This window comes from Periplaneta americana, chromosome 3 (assembly GCF_040183065.1).
Source record: "Periplaneta americana isolate PAMFEO1 chromosome 3, P.americana_PAMFEO1_priV1, whole genome shotgun sequence".
NCBI classification, from domain to species: domain Eukaryota; kingdom Metazoa; phylum Arthropoda; class Insecta; order Blattodea; family Blattidae; genus Periplaneta; species Periplaneta americana.
Genome location: NC_091119.1, coordinates 86,172,973 through 86,197,580, shown reverse-complemented (window position 1 = coordinate 86,197,580; position 24,608 = coordinate 86,172,973). Strand labels below are relative to the sequence as shown.

General features: G+C 35.5%; 1 protein-coding gene across 2 annotated transcripts in view; it reads left to right on the top strand.

The window, feature by feature from the left end:
* Nucleotides 1-24,584, top strand: part of r (carbamoyl-phosphate synthetase 2, aspartate transcarbamylase, and dihydroorotase rudimentary) — a 441,968-nt gene extending 417,384 nt beyond the window's left edge. For both annotated transcript variants that reach the window (XM_069820902.1, XM_069820901.1), the window contains exons 29-34: nucleotides 1,851-2,191; nucleotides 12,338-12,479; nucleotides 19,023-19,093; nucleotides 21,187-21,365; nucleotides 21,830-22,034; nucleotides 22,899-24,584. In XM_069820902.1, coding sequence (XP_069677003.1) covers nucleotides 1,851-2,191; nucleotides 12,338-12,479; nucleotides 19,023-19,093; nucleotides 21,187-21,365; nucleotides 21,830-22,034; nucleotides 22,899-23,096 — 1,136 coding nt within the window. In that variant the 3' untranslated portion in view covers nucleotides 23,097-24,584. The remainder of the gene's footprint in view (nucleotides 1-1,850; nucleotides 2,192-12,337; nucleotides 12,480-19,022; nucleotides 19,094-21,186; nucleotides 21,366-21,829; nucleotides 22,035-22,898) is intronic.
* Nucleotides 24,585-24,608: the final 24 nt, after the last annotated feature.

Here is a 24,608-nt window from a genome sequence, read left to right as displayed (position 1 = left end):
ACTCGATGATATTGGTGCATCACTGGAATGTTCTTCTAATAAATTTTACGTCGTGTTGAACAAGAAGTAGGCATATCAGAAACTTAAGCCAAGACAGCTACTGGTACTAAACTTTTAAAATTGAAACCGTACAGAGTTAGGCTATTGTAGTCCAAGAATTAAGGCCGCATGACAATGAAAGTCGAGTGAATTTCTGTAATTGGATTTTACAAAACATTGTTGACAGTATTGTTGATCCAGATTTAATAATTTTCTCTGATGAACCATGGTTTCATTTACTTGGTTATGTATGTTCACAGAACAATAGATTCTGATGCACAGAAAATTCGCTATTAATTCACGAAGTTTCCCTGCATGATGAAAAGATTGGTGTCTGATGTGCCGTAAATCGAGTAATAGGACTGATATTTTTTAAGATACTGTAAATTCAGAGAGGTAGCATACGCAAATACTTGCACAGTTTCTTGAAAAAATTATCTGATAATGAGAGACAATATGCATATTTTCAACAAGATTCTGCCACAGTCCATACTTCAGGTGCTTCTTTGGACGCTATAAGGGAGGTTTTGATGACAAAATTATTTCTACAGAGTTGTGGCCCGCACATTCCCCAAATCTTAATATGTGTGATTATTATTTGTGGGGAATCATGAAAAATAGGGTCTGTAGAAGTAATTCACACACACTATCAATGAACTGAAAGACAATATAAGAACAGAAATTACAAGGATAACGAAAGAAGAACTTTTGTATGTGAATTCAAATTTCATCAAAAGATGTCGGGAAATTCTGAATGCTAATGGACACCACTTTCAGCAACTACTGTAACACAGGTTAGTGAAACAAAAAGATGATTGTGTGCATGCCATTAATTAATGAAAGTTATATGAGTGCAATACACCGGAGATTATGAATATAAAATACCGTGTTGTACCTTGCACTCTACAGGCTTGGTCCCGCCCACGTTCTTTGGATCAAGCATGATGTGACTGCACTATACTTCGATCCCAGTATGTCTTACCTGAATCATTTTATAGGTTGTTGTTGTTGTTATTATTATTATTATTATTATTATTATTATTATTACCATTATCATTATTTTTATTGTTGTAATGATGCTGATTTTTGGTGCTCCTATAATTTATTTGTCAGTAGAGCTTTAGAAGGTTAATCATTGTTCCTTGTTTTTGTTGATTGCTGAATATTTAAGGTGTCCTGATTTCCTAGGAAAGTTATATTGAACAGAGTTGCTCATTTCAAAGCACAGACTACGATCAAAGAATAACATATTTAATATAAAATATACTCTACCTAGAAAATGGTACATTTAAGAATAGATTTCGTATGAACGTGTTTATGTAGTCACGTGTAATGTATTTTAGAAATATCAGGACCAGTTATAGCAAGATAAGAATATTACTCGAAAACTAAGACTCCTCGCAAAGTGGTATATGAACTTACTTTCTCTAAGAACGTGCCCTGGGCTCCTGTACAGAATAAAATAGAAAACACTGTATAACAAGATAACTGGCATTGTCTGTGTTTATGTTGATGTAATTTTATTATGCTTATTTGCAACGAGTCCTGTGACTGTTCAGCTGTACTTTTATTGGTCAGGGAAAAGAATCTTTTTTTCTACATTACTTACATCAGTTACCTCTTGTTTGCTGGCAGTCATTCTGGAGAGAGAATGCAACTCCATGGCTTGTGAGACCTGCCTTCTATCTAGTCTCTTGTGATTTATTTTTATTACAATCTTAACACATGTAAAATTACCCAATGGTGATCTGAATGTGAAAATATATGAATGCTGTGTAGTATTATATTGAGTCTCGTTCCTTACGTTGCAGATACCTATTCAAAATTGCTTTCTGATACTGGTGCAAAAGCTGGACTCCACCTGTTGCCAGAACTGGACTTGAAGGAATATATGAAACTTCAGGCTGGTGCTCGCTGTGTCTCACCAGTTCCATTCTCGAGTTTGGGTCGCCACAAGAGCGACAGCAATCCAAATCTGTTCATTCCACCTGTGGTGGCAGTTCCAGCAACTTCCAGCAGTCACGGGCTCACAGGGCAGCACATACTGTCTGTCAACATGTTCAGCAAAGACCAGCTGAATGATATTTTCAATTTGGCACAGACATTGAGGGTATTTGTACAAAAGGAGAGACCTCTTGACCACATTCTGAAGGTAAGTTACGGACTTTTCTATTGAATTAGTTTTCTATTGGAATTATGTACCAATGTCTCATAAGTAGGAATGTAATTTTTTGGTATTAACGATATATGCGAAATGTGTTAAAAACTTAATTTTATGCATTGAAAATGCAAGCTCCTTAATGAAAATACAAAATTAAGTGAAATACAGCCTTGAATTTTCGCAAAATTTATAAAACTCCACGAAATTAGTTCATAATCGCGATATTTTCAATAAAAAGCAGGTTTTATGAAGAATTTGCACGAAAAATAACTCTTTCTTCCAAATAAAATGTAAAAATTTTCTTCGTTATAAAATATACATGAACATTTCTATACATTTCATCATTCAGCATTACATGCGTGTGACATATGGCAACGATGTACACATAGTTAAAGGGACTGCTTCCAGGGAGCAGCACAAGCAGACAATGGCTATTTCTCTTTTCCGCAACAACTGCCTTTGTAAGATCAAGAAAGCAATACAGTCACTCCTTCCCAATCGAATGAAATTTAATTATGAATTGAATTAATGATGCAAACAATTTTCTGTCAGTTTCAAAGTAATTGTTTCAAGAATAACTTAAAAATGTTATTTTATTGTATATATATGAATACAAATTCTCACTTTATTTAGTGCCCACCTCATGCGCCGGCCAGCGGTCGGGGTCTATTTGGATTGGAACCTGACTATAACAGTCGCTGTCCAACAAAAAATCTTTTCACAGATACTATTTTTTCGATGGTTACAGGACAGGAAGCAATATCGCGAGGACAATAGCTAAGTGTACAACAGTACACCCTCCATATCTTGGGGTTAGTTGGTTACTGTTTTATGACTTTCGTCACTTTCCACTCCGACCCTGCACAGCTATAAATTCTTACTCGTTTTTAAAGGATTGAAACATGGACTTTTTCTATCGAAAATGGCACAGTATGTTTTAGGTCAGTAGTTAACCATTCGAATTTTTTTATTTTTTTCTCCTCTATCTATCTTTCTGCATTTGCACCAGCTTTTACGAATTTTTTTCTTTTCATTTAGTTGATTCAGAGGAACTGTGAAGTTACTTTGAGAGAGAAATTGTCTAACAATAAATCTAGTGGTGTTAAGTTTAGAGGTGAGACGAAAAATGATTGAAGAAAGTGAGAAGGGAACATCTGCGATAAAAATTGCAAAAATATTCAATAAAGAATAAAGATGGAATATTAAAAGAATGGGAGAAAAATATGCGTGGTGGCCCAAAAAGGAAGAGAGAATCTGTGTTTAGTAATGTGAATGTTTTCGTTTACAAATGGTTCAAGTGTGCGAGGGTGAAGAAATTGTCAATAAGTGGGCCTATGATTCAAGAGAAAGCTCTTGAAATTGCCAAAGGACTCAATGTAAGCAATTTTGTTGCTAGTAATGGGTGGTTAGAGTGCTTTAGAAAACGGCATAACATTGCATTTCGTTCTGTGTCTGGTGTAGGAGGTGACATTGCAATCAATGTTATTGAAGAATGGAAAGAATAGACTGCCTTCAATTCTTGCGGAATATGAACTCAGAGACATTTACAATGTTGACGACACAGGTTTTTTTTTTTCAGGGCCCTCCCTAACAAAACTTTAAGTTTTAAGAAAATAAAGAGTGTAAAGGGGGGGAAGTTGGCAAAAGACAGAATAACCCTGTTCTTTTGTTGTAATGCTGCAGGAGAGAAAGAACCACTCTTAATTATAGAGAAATCATTTAAACCGAGATGTTTGAAAAATGTTGACATGGGTTTATTGGGGGTGAAGTGGACTGCCAACAATAAAGCTTGGATGACATCATCATTGTTTGAGAATTAGCTATGCGATTTCAATTCCAAGATCAAACGACAAAATCGCAATGTGATCTGTGAAATTGGTGTTCCTTCTCCCAAATACATCACACCTCCAGCCCCTTGATCAAGGTATTATCCAATCATTTAAACTGAGGTACCGCAAGCAAGTTTTGAAAAGATTAGTTGCAAGAATGGAAGAGGCTGACATTAATATGCACGATTGTTGTACGCGCACAGTACTAAAAAGTCAATGAAATTCAATATTTTCATGATGATTCATAAAAAACCTTAATCAAGCGGCCACCTGATAAAACGGCCATTTTACAAAGTAACTTCAGATGGTCGCTTTAGACAGGTTTCACTTACTTACTTATGGCGTTTAAGGAACACAGAGCAGAGACAGTTATTCAGGTGAATTAAGTGAAGTGCCGCTTAGGTACCAGTACATGGAAAATGTTGATACATGAGTGCGAAATATGTATCTCGAAAATGACACAGTTTGTAATGCCGTTTTGTAGACTTAAATATGAGGATAACAAATATGTACGACCTACAGTTCCATTTGTTCTTTGTTTTAAAAAGTGCTAAGAAAATAGAGAAATTGTATAAAATAACTTTAAAAAAAATTCTTCTAATGAAAGAAGCTTTTCTGTTTGAAAATATTGAAAATTTCACTCGGAATGCTACATCACAGGAGAGACTTTCATCATTAGCCCCATAGCTTTGCATAGAGATATACTGTCCACCCTCAGTTAAAGTCAGACATTTTATGAAGCCATCATCGACAGGTTTGCTGCTTTAAAAGATAGGAAGATTGACTTGGTATGAAAGAAATTGGGTGAGTCCTGAAATAAATTAGTTTTTCTGTTTGCATGTGTTCTAGAACTAGTAAAATTGCACATAGTTTACGAATAGTAGGCCCACTCATTATATTGTTTAAACTGTTCATGCTTTTGTTTATGTGAATAGCACTTCACCTATTTTTTTACAGCGAGCCGCTACTGACCCAGAGGCTCATTGTTGCTCTCACATAAACCCACCATCGATCCCTATCCTGAGCAAGATTAATCCAGTCTCTTTACAATCATATCCCACCTCCCTCAAATCCATTTTATATTATCCTCCCATCTACATCTCGCCCTCCCTAAAGGTATTTTTCCCTTCGGCCTCTCAATTAACACTCTATATGCATTTCTGGATTCGCCCTGCATGTCCTGCCCATCTCAGACATCTGGCTTTACTGTTCCTAATTATGTCAGGTGAAGAATACAATGCATGCAGTTCTGCGTTGTGTAGCTTTCTCTATTTTCCTGTAACTTCATCCGTCTTAGCCCCAAATATTTTCCTAAGCACCTTATACTCAAACACCTTTAACCTCTGTTCCTCTCTCAAAGTTAGAATCCAAGTTTCACAACCATACAGAACAACTGGTAATATAATATTATATATGTAGGCTCTTTTTAATGAATCTCTGAGAGATTACTTCCCCCTCCCCCTTAAAGAGGAGATTTTCTTAAAAGGGGATGTACATAAAATGGAGAAGGAAAGACTAAAATAGCTAGTACTAACGTGTATTATATAGCAAACATTATAATTATTTAATTAAGCCTATAATTATTATTAACTATAAATTTCATTATAATATTTTCTAACTCTTCAAACAGTGAGACATGAATGTTTTTCTGTTTGGTTGAATCTGAATCACACTGAAACTCGGCCTTGAAAATTTCTTCCTTCTTCTTCATTATTCCCCATAATGAAGTAGCTGGCAAACTATGCTTTTTTGCCATATGTGATAGTGTTATTTGAGGTTTAGCCTCAAGGTCTGTTATTATTTTCACTTTCTGTTTAGTCGCCATTATAACAATGTATAAACAGCATAAACTAACAAAAAAAAATTTGGAAAAAGGGTCCATACAACTCACGAGAACAAAGCAAGCAATGCAACTACACTGTGACGCAAAGCAAAGCAAGACCATAAAGAATTATGCTGCGGTGTGGCGCTGTATTACTATTGATTGAGATGCGCTATCAAATATGCTGGTGCTATTGATTATTGAAAGTGGAGTTGATATTTCCGGTTCATTATCATAAAATCCACTTAAAAAGTATTCCTTAAAATGGCATTTCACTTAAACTGGATTTCATTAAAAGCAGGACTTAGTTACATTATTCTTATGGTAATTTGGGTGGGACTTAACAGACATCATCGACATTTTTTCTGCAATTATTTTGAACATGGAGTCTACAAGAACCATATGCAGAGATTTATTTTTAAAATGCTATGAAGTTTAAGTGATCAGATGTAAGAAAGAAGTATTCTGTGGACTTGATAAAGGCTGAACTACAAGTATTTCTCAACTTCAATCAGTCATGCAAATAATTTATCTTGTAGAATAAAAATAATACAACACTACTTCAGAGTCCAGACTAACGAATCATCTGTTAAATTTAACACGAGTGATGTCAGCAATACTTCATGTTTGTTTAAATGGTTGTATTACACTTTAAATCAGGCGTATCCAACCTTTTTTGGCAAAGAACCACTGTCATTAAGGTGGATTAGTTTCCCGGCCATGTGATTTAATTTTTTTAAATAATAGGCATATTTCATCATATTCATATAATATCCAAATTGAACATTATAAAGATAAACATATCTAAAATTAGGCCTAATATAAAATTTTCATTCAATTGAAATTGTTGTATTTAATTGATAATATTAAATAAATTAATATTTTACCTGTCAATGCGACATTTGACACTGCTTCTCACGAACGAGGCAACTCGAAGTGAACTCTCCAGATGACTGTCAGTGATTCGCATTCTCGTTGCGCACTTAAAGACTGGTTCACAATAAACCGGGAAAGGAAACGGCAACGAGAACGAGAACGGAAATAATGTTAAAATAAATGTATTTAAATGTGAGCGTTCACAATAGTTAGTTGTGAATCCCCACATTCAAATATACTTATTTTAACAATATTTCCGTTCTCGTTCTCGTTGCCGTTTCCATTCCCGGTTTATTGTGAACCAGCCTTAACACGTTTCATCCTGGAGAACACTTGTTCACATATGTACTGTATGTGCTACCGAAACGTACCGTGTAGCAAAGTGCATGTCTATTAATGCCCGGATATTTTCTCTGGAAAAACAGTTGCGATAGAGTTCTAGTAAGGGGACATTGTAAAACTTATTCCTTATGTCTGACGCACATTGAAAATCAACGCACTCCATTTGCAGATTCTCGGAGACCTCGCCTATGTTATTAGACTGAAACTTGCAACATTTTCCTTGAAGTCTTAAAATCTAGCAGAGAATTCGTTTCTCAGTTCTAATATATCTGCATATTTTTTAGATATTTGGTCATTACACTTTTGTAGAGCTGGAAAATGCACTTTTTTTATTTGTGATTCCCAAAGTTGCAATTTAGTTTCGAAGGCCTTCACATGATTAAACATAGTAGTGATCACTTGATCTTTACCTTGGAGACGTGAATTAAATTCGTTCAGTTGTGTTGTGATATCTACCAGAAATGCAAACTCACACATCCATTCTGCATCAGTAAATTCTGCAATAGGTTTTTCTCTTTTTCTCCATGAATGTTTGTATTTCGTTTTTGAGATAAAACACTCGCGTCAAATTTTACCACGACTCAGCCATCTTATGTCACTGTAATAAACAATGTCTTCTAATTCTGAATTGAGACTGTTTAAGAAATTCTGAAATTCTCTATGCCACAAACCTTGTGAACGAATGAAATTCATTACTTTTACGACGACCTTCAAAACACTATCTATCTTTAGGGACTTAGCACAAAGATTTTCTTGGTGTATTAAACAATGATATTGCATTATAGAAATATTGCCTACTTCAGCTGCCTCTGCTTGCAGTAATTTAACTAACCCTTCTCGTTTTCCTGCAAATGAAGGGGCTCCGTCATTGTTACACCAGATAGATTTGTATATTTCAAACCAAGCGTTTTCAAGGTTTCAGTGACACCCCCATTAAATCAATGGCTTTAGTGGTACCTTTAAGGGGGACAAGAGCATCTAATTTTTCTGTAATAATGAAATCGTTATCAACCCCCTTAAGAAAATTGCTAATTGGGCAGTATTGCTAGCATCATAATTCTCATCGAGTGCAAGATAATAGAACTAGAAATTTGTGGCTCAGGATTTTAAAGTTCCCTCTATATTGGTCGCTAATTCGTCAATTCAGTGAGCTACAGTCTTATCGCGATAAGCTTAATTTAGCAAACTCCATTTTCTTGTCAGGACATATCGTCACCTCAATGCAAAAACTAGGCAACTCAATTTTTTCTATTTTGAGATATTGCCTATTTACTTATTTATTGCACTAAGGAATTTGTCTCGTTTTCTTTTACTATTTGTTACATTGGAAAATAGATGTTGCTGGTATCGTTCGATCAGTTACCTAGTTCTTGGATTACACTGTATACATTCTGTGCGATTTTTTTTCTATGCTATAACAGAGATAACTAAAAAAACGCAAATTTCGAGTTACCTAGTTCTTGCATTCAGATGACGATATAATATCAGCAACACTCTGAAGGCATTCTTTAACAAACTCGCCATCTGAGAATGGTTTCGATTTCTTTGCAATTATTTGTGATACCGCAAAGCTCGCTCTGGCCAAAGTTTCGGACTGAGTGGACATATTCTTAAAAATTAACTGCTGTTCCGAAAGTTTATTTTTAAGTTCAGATACTTTGTCTTTGCGAAATTGGCCCTGAAATTTATCTTACGAAAACGCATATTTAGTGTCGTAATGTCGCTTTATCTTGTATTCCTTAAAACGGAAACTGCTTCATTACAAATTAAACACACTACTTTGTTGTTTACTTCAGTCAAAAAAATACTGATTTGTCCACTTAATTTGAAATGAGACCTGGCCTTCATCTGAAATTTTTATTTTCTTGTTGCTACACTTAGAAGTCATAATCACTAAGTTACTTCAAAAAAATCTCAGAAGTTATAATCCACAAACCTCTCACTATGATAGCGAACAGCTGCAAACTGAAAGGTACCTGTGCACGGTTATTAGGTATCACAAATAATGGTCCTGGCATTTCCCAAAACAGTTAGAATCTCTTAATTTTCTTATACAGTAGGATGAATAGGGTGAAGGTTCGCATACAGGCCTCCAAGTGTGGTAACAATTTATTGTATATATATTTTTTAAATGTCGTTCTCTTGTAGGTTTATCTTATTCTAAACAGATCTACTTATTTCCAGAAAAAAAATAATGCAGTATAACTTGCAAATACGGTATCGCTTCGGGCCACATGCGATGGCTTGGCCGCACATTGTACATGCCTGCTTTAATTTTTTGTGTAGGCCTAATATGGATACTGGATACAGATTCTGTAAATGTATTTTATATAATGTTTGAAATAAAGTTAAGAATAGTAATGATCTTGGAGCCATTACACCTTAAACCAGTTGTCGTCAGCACTCACTGAAATGGGTAACGGGTAAGCAGTGCATTGTAATATGCCCCATCATGGAACAGAAAGAGGGAGAGAGCATACCCACCAGCAGCCACAGATGCACCATAGTGCAGTCTCTTATCCATGGGCAAGAGACGTTAGCCCAAGGGTGCACTGTGCTGATGACCGCTGCCTTAAACAATAAATAATTCATTCATTCATTTCTGCCCAAGGACAGGTCTTTCACTGCAAACTCAGCTTTCTCCAATTTTTCTTATTTTCTGCCTTCCTCTTTGTTTCCTCATATGATCTGTATATCTTAATGTCGTCTATCATCTGATATCTTCTTCTACCCCAGACTCTTCTTCGGTTCACCATTCCTTCCAGTGCATCCTTCAGTAGGCCGTTTCTTCTCAGCCAGTGAGTCAACCAATTCCTTTTACTCTTCCTGATCAATTTCAGCATCATTCTTTCTTCACCCACTCTTTCGAACAGAGTTTCATTTCTTATTCTGTCTGTCCACTTCATACGTTCCATTCTTCTCCATATCCACACTTCAAAGACTTCTATTCGCTTCTCTTCACTTCGTTGGAATGTCCATGTTTCTGCCCCATACAATGCCGCACTCCATACAAAGCACTTCACTAATCTGTTCCTTAGTTCTTTTTCCAGAGGTCAGCAGAAGATGCTCCTTTTTCTATTAAAACAGGGCTGGGCAGCAAGAGCGGATTCTACTCTCTCACAGGAGTCATATGATTTCTCTTCATCCCCTTTCTTCCCCGCTGAACACTGCGCAGCGTTGATTCTGTGACTGATGAATATTAAGCGTCTCAGTTTAGAGTCTGGATGCGCTCCCGATGCCGAGGCCTGCCTTAAAAGCTTCCTTGGCCATTGCTATCCTATTTTTGACTTTCTGGGAGCAGCTCATGTTACTGCTTATAGTACAGCCCAAGTATTTGAAGCTGTTTACTTGCTCTACTCCTCATTTAGAATTCGCAAGTTCATCTTCTGTATTTTTATTCCTATGACCATGCTCTTCGTCTTATTTGCATTATATGCTATTAAATCCCAGGGAAGTTCGCATGATTTGGCCTATTTCTTTCTTATTTTTTTGTAAAAAATCTTCCTTTTTTTCCTAAAACAAATCTGGCCACCCTGAATTCAGGTACTGGCACCAGCTCTATTAATTTCAGTGTTGGTGATTTGTTCAGTAGAATGTTCACAGTAGAAATTTCCACATTTGATCATTGTGGAGAATGACATGATGCTGTTGCTTACACTGCTTCTTTACATTGTTGTTAGGAGTGGTTGTATGAATTTGGAGAAATGAGGAAATTATGACAAGATAATGCGAAAGCCTGCCTAACACCATCACTTCAGGATTTCAACCTAGGTGTCTGACATGAAAAGCCAAAACTCTTAACTACTCCGCTAATAATTCGCCATGAGTTGTTAATCAAGGCACAAAATATTGTCTGAGATACCTCTCCGTTGTATTGTTACTAATACAGTAAAACTTCATTTATAAATTTTTAAGTGGGTCTGAAAAAAAACGTATAACTGAAATGGCATTTAATTACATCTGAAATAGTATTAATAATAATAATTAATAAAATGCTATTATTTTACAAAAAAAAAAAACAATCAACAATCTTAACGTCATATTAGGTTGAGTCTACTGTCAAAATATTTTCAGTTTGGAGGGGTGTTAAAATAGTTGTATTCAGTGTGGTCACAGCTTTGGACCTGGATTCATTGTTTAAAATATTCCATTTCTTCCCTCTGCACCTATGTCTCTCCTCTCTCTGAATTGAGTCTCCCACTGGTCCATAACTGATTTACTGAAGTAAGCACGTGCGGAGACAAGATTGGGTAGCTTCGAATTTCCAGGGATTTCAAAGCCGGCCATATCTTAACGGTACTGACAGAAAGAGCCACTGCGAGTTCGTGTTTTCTCGTCGTTTGCACACTTTTCATTCGTAATGTCTTGTCCATTTTTGACAACAATCACTAATAAGAATAATATTTTTAACTACGGTACTAAAATGACTTAATAACTTTTTTCTTTTATTGTGAGATTTTATGAATATAACTCCCAATAACTGCGCGTCTTTAATTAAACCGAAAGAATTTACCAGTAATTACTGACGAAAGAGTAGCACGATGTTAGTCATTGTCAGTCGATTTTCTGACATCAATCCAGACCTGTTGACCAGAAGTCCAGTTCTAATACTGCAAATGATGATGAATGTGATGTATAGCTAGAGGTAAGGGAGTGCCTTTATAACCGTCTTAATAATATAATTTTAATCTTGAGTGATTTTTAGCAGAGTGCATATTATATTCGTTAGTATTTTTCTGGATTTTGGGATAAAAAAGTTGGTGTGCGTATTATATTTGAGGGCATAGGTACGGTATTTTCGTGTTCTTACATTTTGACAGCAAATCCAATTTGGAGCAAAATTTAATTAGAACGCATAAATGAAGTATTGTATCTCTCGATCGTATAAATGAGAAAAACGTATACCTGAAATAAATTAACATGGGAAGTATAGAAATTTTGCCGGGACTTAAGAAAAAAACATATAAATGCAGCTTTACTGTATATATTTTAATTCAACTCTGACAAAAACTTTTATTAAATTAATCAAGTACATAGATACTACTTTAGTGAATTTGATTCTTTTTTCCATTATTTACTGATAGTGAATTTACTTTGCAGACAGTCTTACTGCTTTTGGTGTTATGGGAACTTTCATTTATCTGGGATTTATTATGTTTTGTGAAAAATTTTGAGGTAGTGTAAAGAAGTGTAATCCCTAGGAATTGGAATTATTACTTTTCTTTCTTCATGAATATAACAATCTTTATCTAATGGATGTAATTGCAGGGGAAAGTAATGGCTTCAATTTTTTATGAAGTGAGCACACGCACAAGCTGCAGTTTTTCTGCAGCAATGCAGAGACTTGGTGGTCGAGTTATTCACATGGACGAAACCAGCTCTTCAGTCAAGAAAGGGGAATCCCTAGAAGGTACTTACTTCCCTTCTGAAAGAACCTATTCACGGCAAAATGGAAAAATTTAGTTGGAATATATTCATAATTGTCTTACTTGAATTTATCAAACATTGCCATAACAATTGAGGAAAATTGCACCATATGTATAAGTTTTTATAACTACATTGAATGGTATAATATAGATATTAGTAAAATAAAACATAATATAGAATATAATTTCTTTATCTGTATTATTCAGCAATATTTGAGCATTTATTGGTACATATTGGTTATGTAATGAACTGATTATAGAGTGAGTGAATGATGAGGAAGAGAAGGCTGGAAAGAGATAGTCGCAACTCTCAAACACACTCCGTGTTGAGTGAGTGTTATGCATGTTTAATATCTTTAGATCCCTGATAGGATTGCCAACCCTCCCATATTTTCCGGGATCTCAGTATTTGCCCCTAATTTTTAACAATCTCCTGGCTCTCATATTCGTATTCTCTTCGAACATTTTTCTTCCTCATTTTTGCATAATGTAAAAATTTTGATTCTAAACATTTGATTTTGCCATGAATGATGATTGATTATAGGCCTATGATAATTGATGAATTTTGATGTTCAAGAGATGCATTAAAATGTGCAGTCTGTAGAAAGTAATGTCTGCCAGAGATGGGTTTCATAGCTCATCCATCTAGACTAGACGTCATTTCGGAAGGCGGTTAGCTTCTATATGCGCCGTAGCATTTCTGGTATGTGACATCACAAGCTTGTACAGTAGAACCAATCAGAATCAGTCTATAACAAGCACTTCCTGAGTTCGTTTGTTCACGTGCAAATGTTTCAATACATTGAATAAGTAAAACTAACATTTACTATGTGTATGTAAGGTAAATAAATGGAAGAAGAGACTGTAAAAACATAAGTATTACACAAGCAGGCGCGGAAAATAGTGTTTAAGGTGTATAATTATTATAAAAACGTTAACGAGCAGAACGCTGCCGGCCATCTTGATGCTGGCAGCAACGTTGCCAACGTGCAAGAAACGACTGCAGAAGCCAGGGGCGGCCCGTGATTCAGAAGACAAGTGAAGTGCTGACAACTGTATGTGACAAGAAACAATATTTTTTTCAATCTTACCTTATCTCTTGTAGAGTAGGTCTATTCTCCTGTTCTTCAGGGCCGCGAATTTGTCAATGATGTCATCTAAAAAGCTGGGTTGTCCTTCAAGTTCCGAAAGAAGTTCTCTATGAATAGAAATGTTGGCCAAGGAGGACAAACGCTGCTGGGAAATTGTATTCCGCAAATAAGTTTTTATCCTCTTTAGACACGAAAAACTTCTTTCTACGGACACACTAGTGGATGGCAAAGACACTACAAGTGAAAACAACTTATACACTTCCTGGAATACGTCTTGATGAACATCACTCTGACGTAACATCTCCAATGCTTTCAAAGCGTTAACGCCACTGTAATTGCTATCACCGTAAAGAAGTTCAAGTTCATTTTGTAAACGTTGATTTTTTAAAAATATGGATGGGTAGCACTCGATCAAGTTCTGCAAAGCACCTGATGGAAATTCTTTAGAATAGTCTTTAAATTTTGTTGTATCTACCAAACTTAGAAATGATACTTTGTTCAAGTCATGAAATCTAGTATTAATTTGTGACAGAATATTGTCTACTATCTCGTAAAACAATGACTTGTATTTGAAGAAAATGTCTTCATCGGATAATTGGGCATGCTGTCTTTTATGGTTGCAGTTACTTCTCACTTTTGCATTACGAAATATTTTGTTGCAGTATTCTTTATTTCTTTTACTATTAATCAAATCGTAAGTACTTCGAATTTTAGCTGCACAGTAACTTATATCTAAACATTTCTTTTGCAGAACATCATACAAAACATCAGTTAGACTGAATATGTCATAAAAAACCAGAGCCAAAAAACTGAATCAAAGTCATTCATGTCATTCAAGAACCCTCCGCATTGACGGATGGAAGTACTATCAGTTCCAGGATTTATTTTTATTTCTTCAAAAACCTCTTTTAAACCGTCCCAATTCTCTACTACTGTTTTGAGTATTTTGGAGTTCGATGTCCATCTCGTTTCCACAGCTGTTGGAATTCGCCTTCCAACTATCGAATTTAGAATGTGGTTACGTTTACCTGAATGATGAAAGAAAGTGGGAATTCCGCTTAGGTTTGCAAAGAAAATTCGGCAACTTGAAATACTGTTGCAACTCTGTTGCAGAACTAAATTGAAACAATGCGCTAGACAATGAATGAAAATAGCTTGAGGAACTTCATCTTTGACTTTTTTCTGTAGGCCATTTATGTGGCCTGACATTACACTAGCGCCATCGTAACACTGTCCTATCAATTTATTACGATAATTCAAAGGCCCTAAGATGCTGTCTATTAGTTCAAACAGGGCTTGTGCAGTCCAATCAGAACTTACGTTATAAAAACCTAAGAAACGCTCCACCAGTTTACCATGTGAAGTCACGAATCTTACTATTACAGAGCATTGACAGTTTTGTCCAACGTCCGTCGCATCGTCAATTTGCAATGAAAAAAAATCAGTTTCATTTACTTCTTTCTTGATTTGGTTACATACGTAGTCTGAAATACATTCAATTAGTTCGTTCTGTATTGTCTTAGACTCGCCGCTGAATACACATTTCATTTTATTGTATTGATTTCTAACTTCGTCGGAACTTACGGAGAGCAAAGTTTGGAGCAGTTCTTTGAAATTACCGCGGTTATATGACGAAACTTGTTCATCATGTCCTCGAAATGGCAACTCTTGTTTCGCTAAATATATAACGGCTTGAACCACAACTTTCATAAAGTTCCTGTTTAACCGAACATTCTCATTAAATATTTTAATACACAATAAGGACGACTCCTGTAACGCATCGCGAATTGAGTTCAAATTTCTTTCGACTTGTTTCAATTGCAATACGCACTTCAAATGCTCACTCGAATCCCCATGTTTGTGAAATGCACGAGTTGAGTTCGCAAAATCGCCAAACCCCGCGTTATTCCAAACGTTCCTTTTCACTCCTAATAAAAGGAAAGCCCAGCAGAAAAGTTTTTGTAGAAAAACACTGCCACATAACCAGATATACTCCCCATACCAGGTACTTTTAAAATGCAATCGATAAGAATTTCCGGACTTTTTTTGTTTTCTAACAGACACTGATAAACGCGGAGTTGGGCGATTAAACACTAATAAGTCTCTCTTATCTTCCTCGCGCCAACGAGAAAACGGTGTCTCTAATAAATTACACACTACATCGTTTTCTGGATTCATTCGCAAAATCACTTATGAACATCACTAAATAATACACAAATAACAAAATTAACTTCTCTCACCAAGAAATGGATAAAACTGACAATGGGTTTGCACTTGTCGCCTTGTCGGGGTTCGGCGGGTTGGACAAGCGAGGGGTGTTTAACTGTTTAGAAACCTGTTTCTTTATTCCTTGAATAGGCAAAGGAACGGCTCTTCTATCCTTGGAGGGTCAATGCTCGTTACCATGGCAACCTACAACAGGCCTGTGTACTATAAATGTAGAAAAAGAAGCGTTTCTTCTTGAAAACCAGTACCATGGATAAATCCAGTACCTACTCTTACATTATATAGGGGGTGAGTGTCAGCAAGCGACACGAAAGGGAAAGTGTGCAGCGATACACCCAGACCAGCGAATAGGGATTATAAAGAATGGACACTGAGCGAATTTTCCTGTGTTTTGTTTTTCTGTGCGCCAGCGGATAGTTCCACTTTCAAGCGCTAGAGGTAGTGTAATCGAGCATACGCTAACATAATAATTGAGAATAGAGTTGAGACACAGGATCCAAACATCGCCTACCTCATGCATAATCCAGTAACGCTTTGCTTCAAATAAATTCAAGTTAACAGCTTTTCCTTATTTCTCAGTGACAAACTAGTTGTAATAATAATATTTTATATTTCAGATATCATAAATTATATTATAAAATAATATAATACATTATAAAATTAAGCATCAAATTCGTTTAATATTTTTTATAATATAATATAATATAGGTATATGGTTTTACTTCTCGTGAGAGTTTTGTTTTTCCATTTTCAGCGCTATCAAATCATTACATATTTTAATTGTTGTTGGGGTCAACGTCTGAACTCTCATTATAAAGGAACTCTAGAGTCTAGACATTACAGTTAATGAAGGATTTATTATTTTATGGATCCAATTTATTTTATTTGAGTACATAATGTACCTAGATGTATTAATTATATGTGTTATATTTCCGCTGTGTCGACTGCTAGCTGGTGTGATGTCAGCGCCAACTCTAGGGAGAAAGCAGAATCTGACGCTCTAGCTGGCTTGAAGGCCATTGAAATCGGTCCGGCTACATCAAAGGTACCGACGCGAAGTGTCCATTCTTTATAATCCCTATTCGCTGCCCAGACACTTCACGAGGCTTTCGTCTTTCAGATAGCGATAGGAGATTTGTGAGCAGGTTATAACTATGATAAAATGAAAATGCATAATTATTGTGATTATAATTTTAAAATGTAGGTGAAGAGCCACTTCAGTCACTTCACCTTGCGGGCCGCGGCTGGCAGAAGCATGTGGTGTGGGATTGAGAAACGTGCAAAGAATATTGTTAATGAAGGAAAGAGGGTTTGTTTGGTGTCATGCTTACAGTAATCAACGGCTAAGGTCATTATTGTCTTCTGATAATTTAAATTCTCTCCTGCGCTATTTGTATTGCACGTGCGTGAAGTACGATGTGGCAATGTTGTATGCTGCCTTGCTCTCTCTATCTGTCTCTCGACGCAAACGCTAGCAGACAACCTGCCTTCCGAATTGCCGTGGACTCTAGTTGTAATGTAGTAATGTTCATATAAAGAAGATGTTTCATCTCATGAATAATAAAATTGGACAGATGTTCGAAATATGAGCATCACATTTTTAATCAAATCAGAGCTGAAAACTGTAGCCGACTTCAACTGTTACGCAAAACAAAATCTATCTCAAAATACTCTTAATTTAAACCTGTCTGCTGAAGTGTAGAATAAAGTTGTTTTTTTTAGTATTGAACCAAATAATTTGTTTATTTTATATGTGAAATTTTGTCGATTCCTTAGTCTCCCATATTTACTTAAAAAATTGGCAACCCTGGACACGTTAAAATTATATTATCCTCACTTATCCTATCATGGGATCTATGAATACCAGCATGCAAATGACCTCAACTGAGAAATGGAAGGTGCCAGACTAGTTAAGAAAAATCATAAATATTGAATGTACCTGAAGATTTTCGAAACCAACCGTGCAACAAATGAAAAGCTACAGTTTTCTTTCTCCATAAGTCTCGATCTAACCAATATTTCTCATTGACATCATGTTTACTCATGTTCTGCACGAAAATCGCGTCCATCTTTGCTTTTTATTTCTAGATGGTATCCAGTGAAAGCTTTCTCTATTCATTTTTGCCTCTCAAGACATTCTTCTGTTTCTTTAATGCTGTTATTCTTCATTTCTGTAATGTAAGATAATTTAGCCGTTTATATTATTATTATTATTATTATTATTATTATTATTATTATTATTATTATTATTATTATTATTATTATTATTCATTCATACATACATAGTTTTTTCTCTTCCTGATCAGTTTCAGCATCATTCATTCTTCATCCACTCTTTCCAACACCATTTCATTTCTTATTCTGTATGTCCATTTCACACTCTCCATTCTTGTCCATATCCGCATTTCAAATGCTTCTAGTCGCTTCTCTTTACTTCGTTGTTACATCTACATTTCTGCTCCGTACAATACCACACTCCACACAAAGCATTTCACTAGTCTCTTCCGCTCCTTTTTCTGTTAAAAGCTTCCTTTGTCATTGCTGTCCTCCTTTTGACTTCCCGGTAGCAAGTCATGTTACTACTTATAGTATGTACATGTCATGTATTCGAAGCTGACCATTTGCTCTACTGCTTCATTTAGAATTCGCACGTTTATATTCTTTATTTTTCTTCCTATAACCATGGTCTTCCTCTTCGTCTTGCTTGCATTTATCTTCATCCGATACTGCTCACAGCTATCATTTAGCTCCAGTAGCATATCTCTTAGTATCGTCTCCTTTTCTGCTAACAACGTCATATCATCAGGAAATCATATGCACTTTATTCTTCTTCCTCTTACTATGACTCTTCCCATATTCTGAAAACAGTTCTTCACTAAATTCTCCAAGTAGGTGAAAGAGCATCCTTGTCATACTCCTCGTTGTTGTTGTTGTTGTTATTATTTCCATTATTATTATTATTATTATTATTATTATTATTATTATTATATTATTATTATATTATTATTATTATTATTATTATTATTATTATTATTATTATTATTATTATTACGTTCTTTATAATGTGTTTGCTGTATAAAACTGAATACTGAGTTTATAACTTTTCTGTCCTCTTTCATAATTTACTTATCAGATGACCCATTGAAGTGAAGAAATCGTTTTGTGTAATAATGTTCACAACACTAATAGTAATATTGTAACTAATTTCAGATTCTATTGCTGTGATGGCAGGCTATGCGGACGTTGTAGTGTTGAGACATCCTGAGCCTGGAGCCGTATCCGTGAGTGCAACTTTTAATTAATTCTTTCATTTGTTTGTTCATTCATCCGTCCATCTAGTCGTTAGTTCATCCATCGATCCAGTTAGTCATATGTAGGTATGTATCGAGTGCCTACCCACTTCACTTGCGTGATTCGGGTTCTGCATATTATGGATGGATAGCAGGACTATGATCCATTTTCAAGTTACACATCACTTTTACAGGCCACCCTATACATGATGTGTATCTGTGTATGTCGTGTACTGGGGTGAGTATATGTGGAAGTGTAGTGTATGGAATGGGTGAGGATGATTATGAAGATGAGAAAGGGAGAAGGGGAAACTCAAACCAAGTGCTGGCACTTAGCCTACTCCTGTCTGTCGAATAGCATCAAGGGAGCTGTCAAGCTTAACATTCTCATGCAACAGACGAATCACTATAACCAGTGACTTATGCCTTTTCTTCATATGCACTGCAGAGATTTGGGATTTAACCCAGGCATATTGATGCACAAACTAGTGACTAAAAGTTGTGCACTGCCACCTCTCCTAGTCCCGAGGTAGAAATTTTATACGAAAATTTCTGATTCCTCTGTTTTTGATTTCTCTGGGAATCGAACTCGGGCCAAATGTGCTTGTGAAAATTAAATGCCAATAACATTACCCACAGGAGAACTTACATTCAAGTCGTCAATGATCACACACTGGAGAGTAGAATGGGAGAATATTGTTTCCAAGTTGCATGGTCTCTTAAATTAAGCTTCTTCAAAGACAATGTAGCCTGTGCTATACATTCTATAAAATTTTGTTCAAGTGTCAATTTCTATATACAGAATGGATGGTAACCTCGGCACCAAAATGAAACTGGTAATAGATTATGGGAAGAGATTTGAAAAATCTACAAGTGTTTTCTTTAACATTCACTGTTTTAGAGGAAATCGTTATGTTTCTATGAAGTATTTGGCAACATCACGGCTGCTGCAATAACTCTAAGCAAGCGCCGCCTGCACTCTTTACCTTCCTCTCCCCCTCTGCTGTACTCATTCAGTAACACGTGACGTGTGATGCATTGGAAGAGGTATTTCAGCGATTTTTGCTGTTATTCAATTTAAATTCATGGCTAAATGGTTTAGTTTGCAAAAGAAGATTCAAGATATTAATTGTTCAGATTATTTTTACCTATCTGCTTGTATAGCAATCAGCCATTTCTCTCGGGTAATTCCCACAATAGAGTGCTGCAAAGACTGTTGTTTTCCTACTTAACCACACCTGTGGAGTAACGGTCAGCGCGTCTGGCCGCGAAACCAGGTGGCCCGGGTTCGATTCCTGGTCGGGGCAAGTTACCTGGTTGAGGTTTTTTCCGGGGTTTTCCCTCAACCCAATATGAGCAAATGCCGGGTAACTTTCGGTGTTGGACTCCGGACTCATTTCACCGGCATTATCACCTTCATCTCATTCAGACGCTAAATAACCAAAGATGTTGATAAAGCGTCGTAAAATAACCTACTAAAATAAAAAATAAATTTCCTACTTAACGGTACTTCATCAAAGAAAAAGTAATAAAATTTCTGTTACATTTAACATGTAGAGTCATTTCTTATATGTTTGGGGAGGCTACCATCCACTCTGTATAGTGTCTTCAACATCTTAATGTTGTTGGTACGAGTATTTTGCTTAAGTAGAAGTAATGTAATGCTATGAAGTTCCACCAATCCTAGGTCTGGAAAATATATATATATATATATTTATTTATTTATTTATTTATTTGAAGGTGTCTTCGATGGTGTTCGTACATTTTGATGTTATTGTTGGAGTCTTTCAAAATCAGTTTTAAATTATCATTAGTATTACCACATTTTATTGCTTGATATGCAGTCTTTTATCCATACTTTCTGAAAGTGAGTAAATTATTTTATAAACACTTTTTGTAATGAGAAATTTATTTTGAGTTTCGAATTTACTTTGGAGTCATCTGCAGTGACTTGAGATTCTTTCAAGGAGAATACTGTTACATATGTAGATGTATTTAGAGAGTTTATAGCAAAATTATCTACCAGCTTTTAGTTATTAAATTGTATTGGGTGAGAAAGTACAGAAGAATAATTTGTGTTGTAGCGAGCAGCTAACTATTGTCGCAAGCCCCTCCTAAATGCAGGTGATGGGGTAGGTGAACATCCTACTCAAGCCCTGTTGGATGTGTTCACCATTAGGGAAGAGATAGGAACAGTGAATGGTCTCACCATCACAATGGTGGGCGATCTGAAGCATGGCAGGACAGTGCACTCTCTTGCCAGGTATGTACTACATAAGTAATGTCAGCATGATGATATGCGTTCTTCAGTCATTGTCTTTCAAAGCTTCTTTTCATATCAATGAAACGCATACAAATCATTAAGAACATTAATGGTATTTATTAAGCATAATAAGTGTATATGAAATTATTTATTATTTTATTAGTGTAACCTTACAATCGCAACCATTTTCATTGGAAAAAAAAAAAAAAAAGAATCCACTTTCTATAATAGTCATCATTACCGTACTTAGAATGTTTTGCTTATGTGCTATTTTATGTGTGATAGTTCCTTCTTCTTCTGATCTAAGGTTACCGGATGAAATTTCTGGACTCGAGAACATAGCACATTTGCATAGTACTTTCTATTTTTTTCACAGTAATTCCTCCAGGAATATCTTTTTCTTTTATTTTAGTTTGTAAGTAGACTTCTATATTGGAGAAAATACTATGCTTTGAATGTTCCAGGTTACTCACACTTTACAACGTACAGATCAGGTATGTCAGTCCTCCAAACCTGGGCATGCCGCTTCATATTGTGCAGTTTGTGGCTTCAAAAGGAATATCCCAGGAACAGTTTGATACTCTTGAAGAAGCACTTCCCGATACTGATGTTTTGTATATGACGAGGATACAGAGAGAACGATTCCCTTCCCAGGAAGAGTACGAAAAAGTAAGTCACTGTAGTTTTCAGCATTTCTGTATATGCAAATTAACTTTACAGGCCTAGTGCCTTATATTATTAATATGATGATGGAAGAGTGGAACAGAGAAAAATTCTCTCCGGCACTGGAATTTGAATCTGGGTTTTCAGCTCTACGTGCTGATGCTTTATCCACTAAGCCACACCGGATTCCTATCGAATCCTCTCAGTTTAAGTTCCACCTCTAGTGGCCTACCTTCTTGCACTGCATCATAGATGTATGACAGTTGGCACAATGTCCAACATATGCAGAGGTGCACTCGTTATGAGTGACTAAAGGGGGTGATCCGACAGAATAAGTGCTGTCTAAATCATAAAGTGATTATTTTCCGCATATCATGGATGGGAATCTAGTGTGGCTTAGTGGATAAAGCATCAGCACGTAGAGCTGAAAACCCGGATTCAAATTCCAGTGCCGGAGAGAGTTTTTCTCTGTTCCACTCTTCCATCATCATATGATGACGCAGAATTTCTGCACTGAAATATCATATATACTTCGGTACATCGTAATATAATACATTATATTATTAAGATAAAAATATTTGGTTAGAACACACCATTATTCGAACCACCAAAGCATTTGTTCCTCATATCAAAGACATAAGTGCAAATGCAAATCAGAGCAAGTGAAATTTGTAGTGAATAAAGACAGTATTTATGGAAAATGTATATAGAGTGCTCGCATTTTTCTTGCCATAATTGTATCATTTGATTAACAACGAAGACTGGTGGTGGCAGTGCCAGTGGGCATGGTAGTGGCAGCGGTATTTTTTTATTTATTAAATGATGAAGTATATACTCAGACATGTTCACTGATGATGCATCTTGTTGCAGGCATGTGGCCTCTTTGTAATGACTCCACAGTTGATGACCCGGGCAAAGCGCAAGATGGTGGTAATGCATCCTCTGCCCAGAGTGTTTGAGATCAGTCCAGAACTGGACTCCGATCCCAGAGCAGCTTATTTTCGACAGGCAGAATGTGGCATGTATGTGCGCATGGCTCTGCTTGCCATGGTTCTTGGTAAATGTTAATAGTAACTGTATGTCTGTTACAAAGGCACTTCTGCTCCTAATCTTACTTCCTTAGAAGTCTATTGATGATGAAAATGTGATATGAGAATCATATTATCAGATCATAAAGACTGATACAGCTGAATTCTAAAATACCGCTACGTTTAAATTTATGAATGTGACATGAATACAGATAGCCCTTATTATTTGACTGTGTACTATTTCTGAAGAAACTATCGCAGGGAGAATAATCTGTAAAATTAATCTAATTATACGAGTGGATGTAAGGAAGTGGATTCTGAGTATGAATTACAATCCAGATTCCTTTCAGAATTGCCGACATTAATATATCTGAAATGAATGTTTTGAATTAAAAAGGAAAAAAGCATTATTATGACTTATCAGTGAATTTAACATAACACAGCATAATCAAATTAAATAAAACATTAGATGTATATTTACGTTATGTTCAAAGCCCAAAACTGATGTTTTTTTTTAAGTGCTACTGATCTATTGACAGCTGTGTAATTCAGAGATTTTGCTTCTTTGATAATGTTTTGGTTGAGAATATCCTCTTTCACCTTCCTTCAGACTACATTGTTAACTGTCTAGATCCTCTGTTATTATCCCCTTGTTTCTGTTTATCCTTGTTTTTCTCTTACGTACTTCGTTTTTTGTGTTCCTTTGAGAAGCTCAAAAGAATTTTATGTATCGCTACATGTTTTTCACTTTAGTATTTTTCTCCTTGTCGTAATCAACCTCTCAGAAGTCATTTACTAAGATCTCCATCACTTAAATAATTTGCTATAGATGGACTATGTTAATAGATTTAGATAAGGCCTTCTGCTTCAGAAACTATAAAAAAATAAGGGCTACTTGTATTTTGCAATGTGAAAATATATACATTCCTGTTTATGAAAGTTTCTATTGTATTATATCAACGGCAGAATTTCATAGATATTTTTCATGTTTTAAATATATGTTAGGAGAATATTTTTATACAACAGTTTAGTGTATTGACATAAGATTTTGTGGTAATGAAAAATTTATACTTATTGACGTACAGTTTTAACTATAAAGATAATTTAATAAAAATATGTCTTCATTGGATTATAATGCAAATAGTGTTTCTACCAGTGTTTGTATTCCATATGAGCCAAAATGATGCAACTGAACATTGAGAATATTCCAGTATAGAGATCTTACAATATTCTAGCCTTCATACTTAGAGTTATGTTGAATATTTAAGTTATTTACTAACGTACTTGAAAGTTTAATATTGTCTGCTTGGAACTTTTTAGTTATTGAAGTATTCAACAACACACAAAAGAAAGTTTATTGGAACTGTATTAATAAAAAGTCTGTGGAACATTTGCCTTGAATGATACACATGAATGCATTTTCTATTTTTATTGTTTTGTGACATCTAAAACATCCTGTATTTTTATATAATGCCTGTTTTGTAGAAGATGAAATTGAAAATAAAAGTATGAAATTTATAGTCTGAAATCAAGTTGAAGTTATTAATCTCTT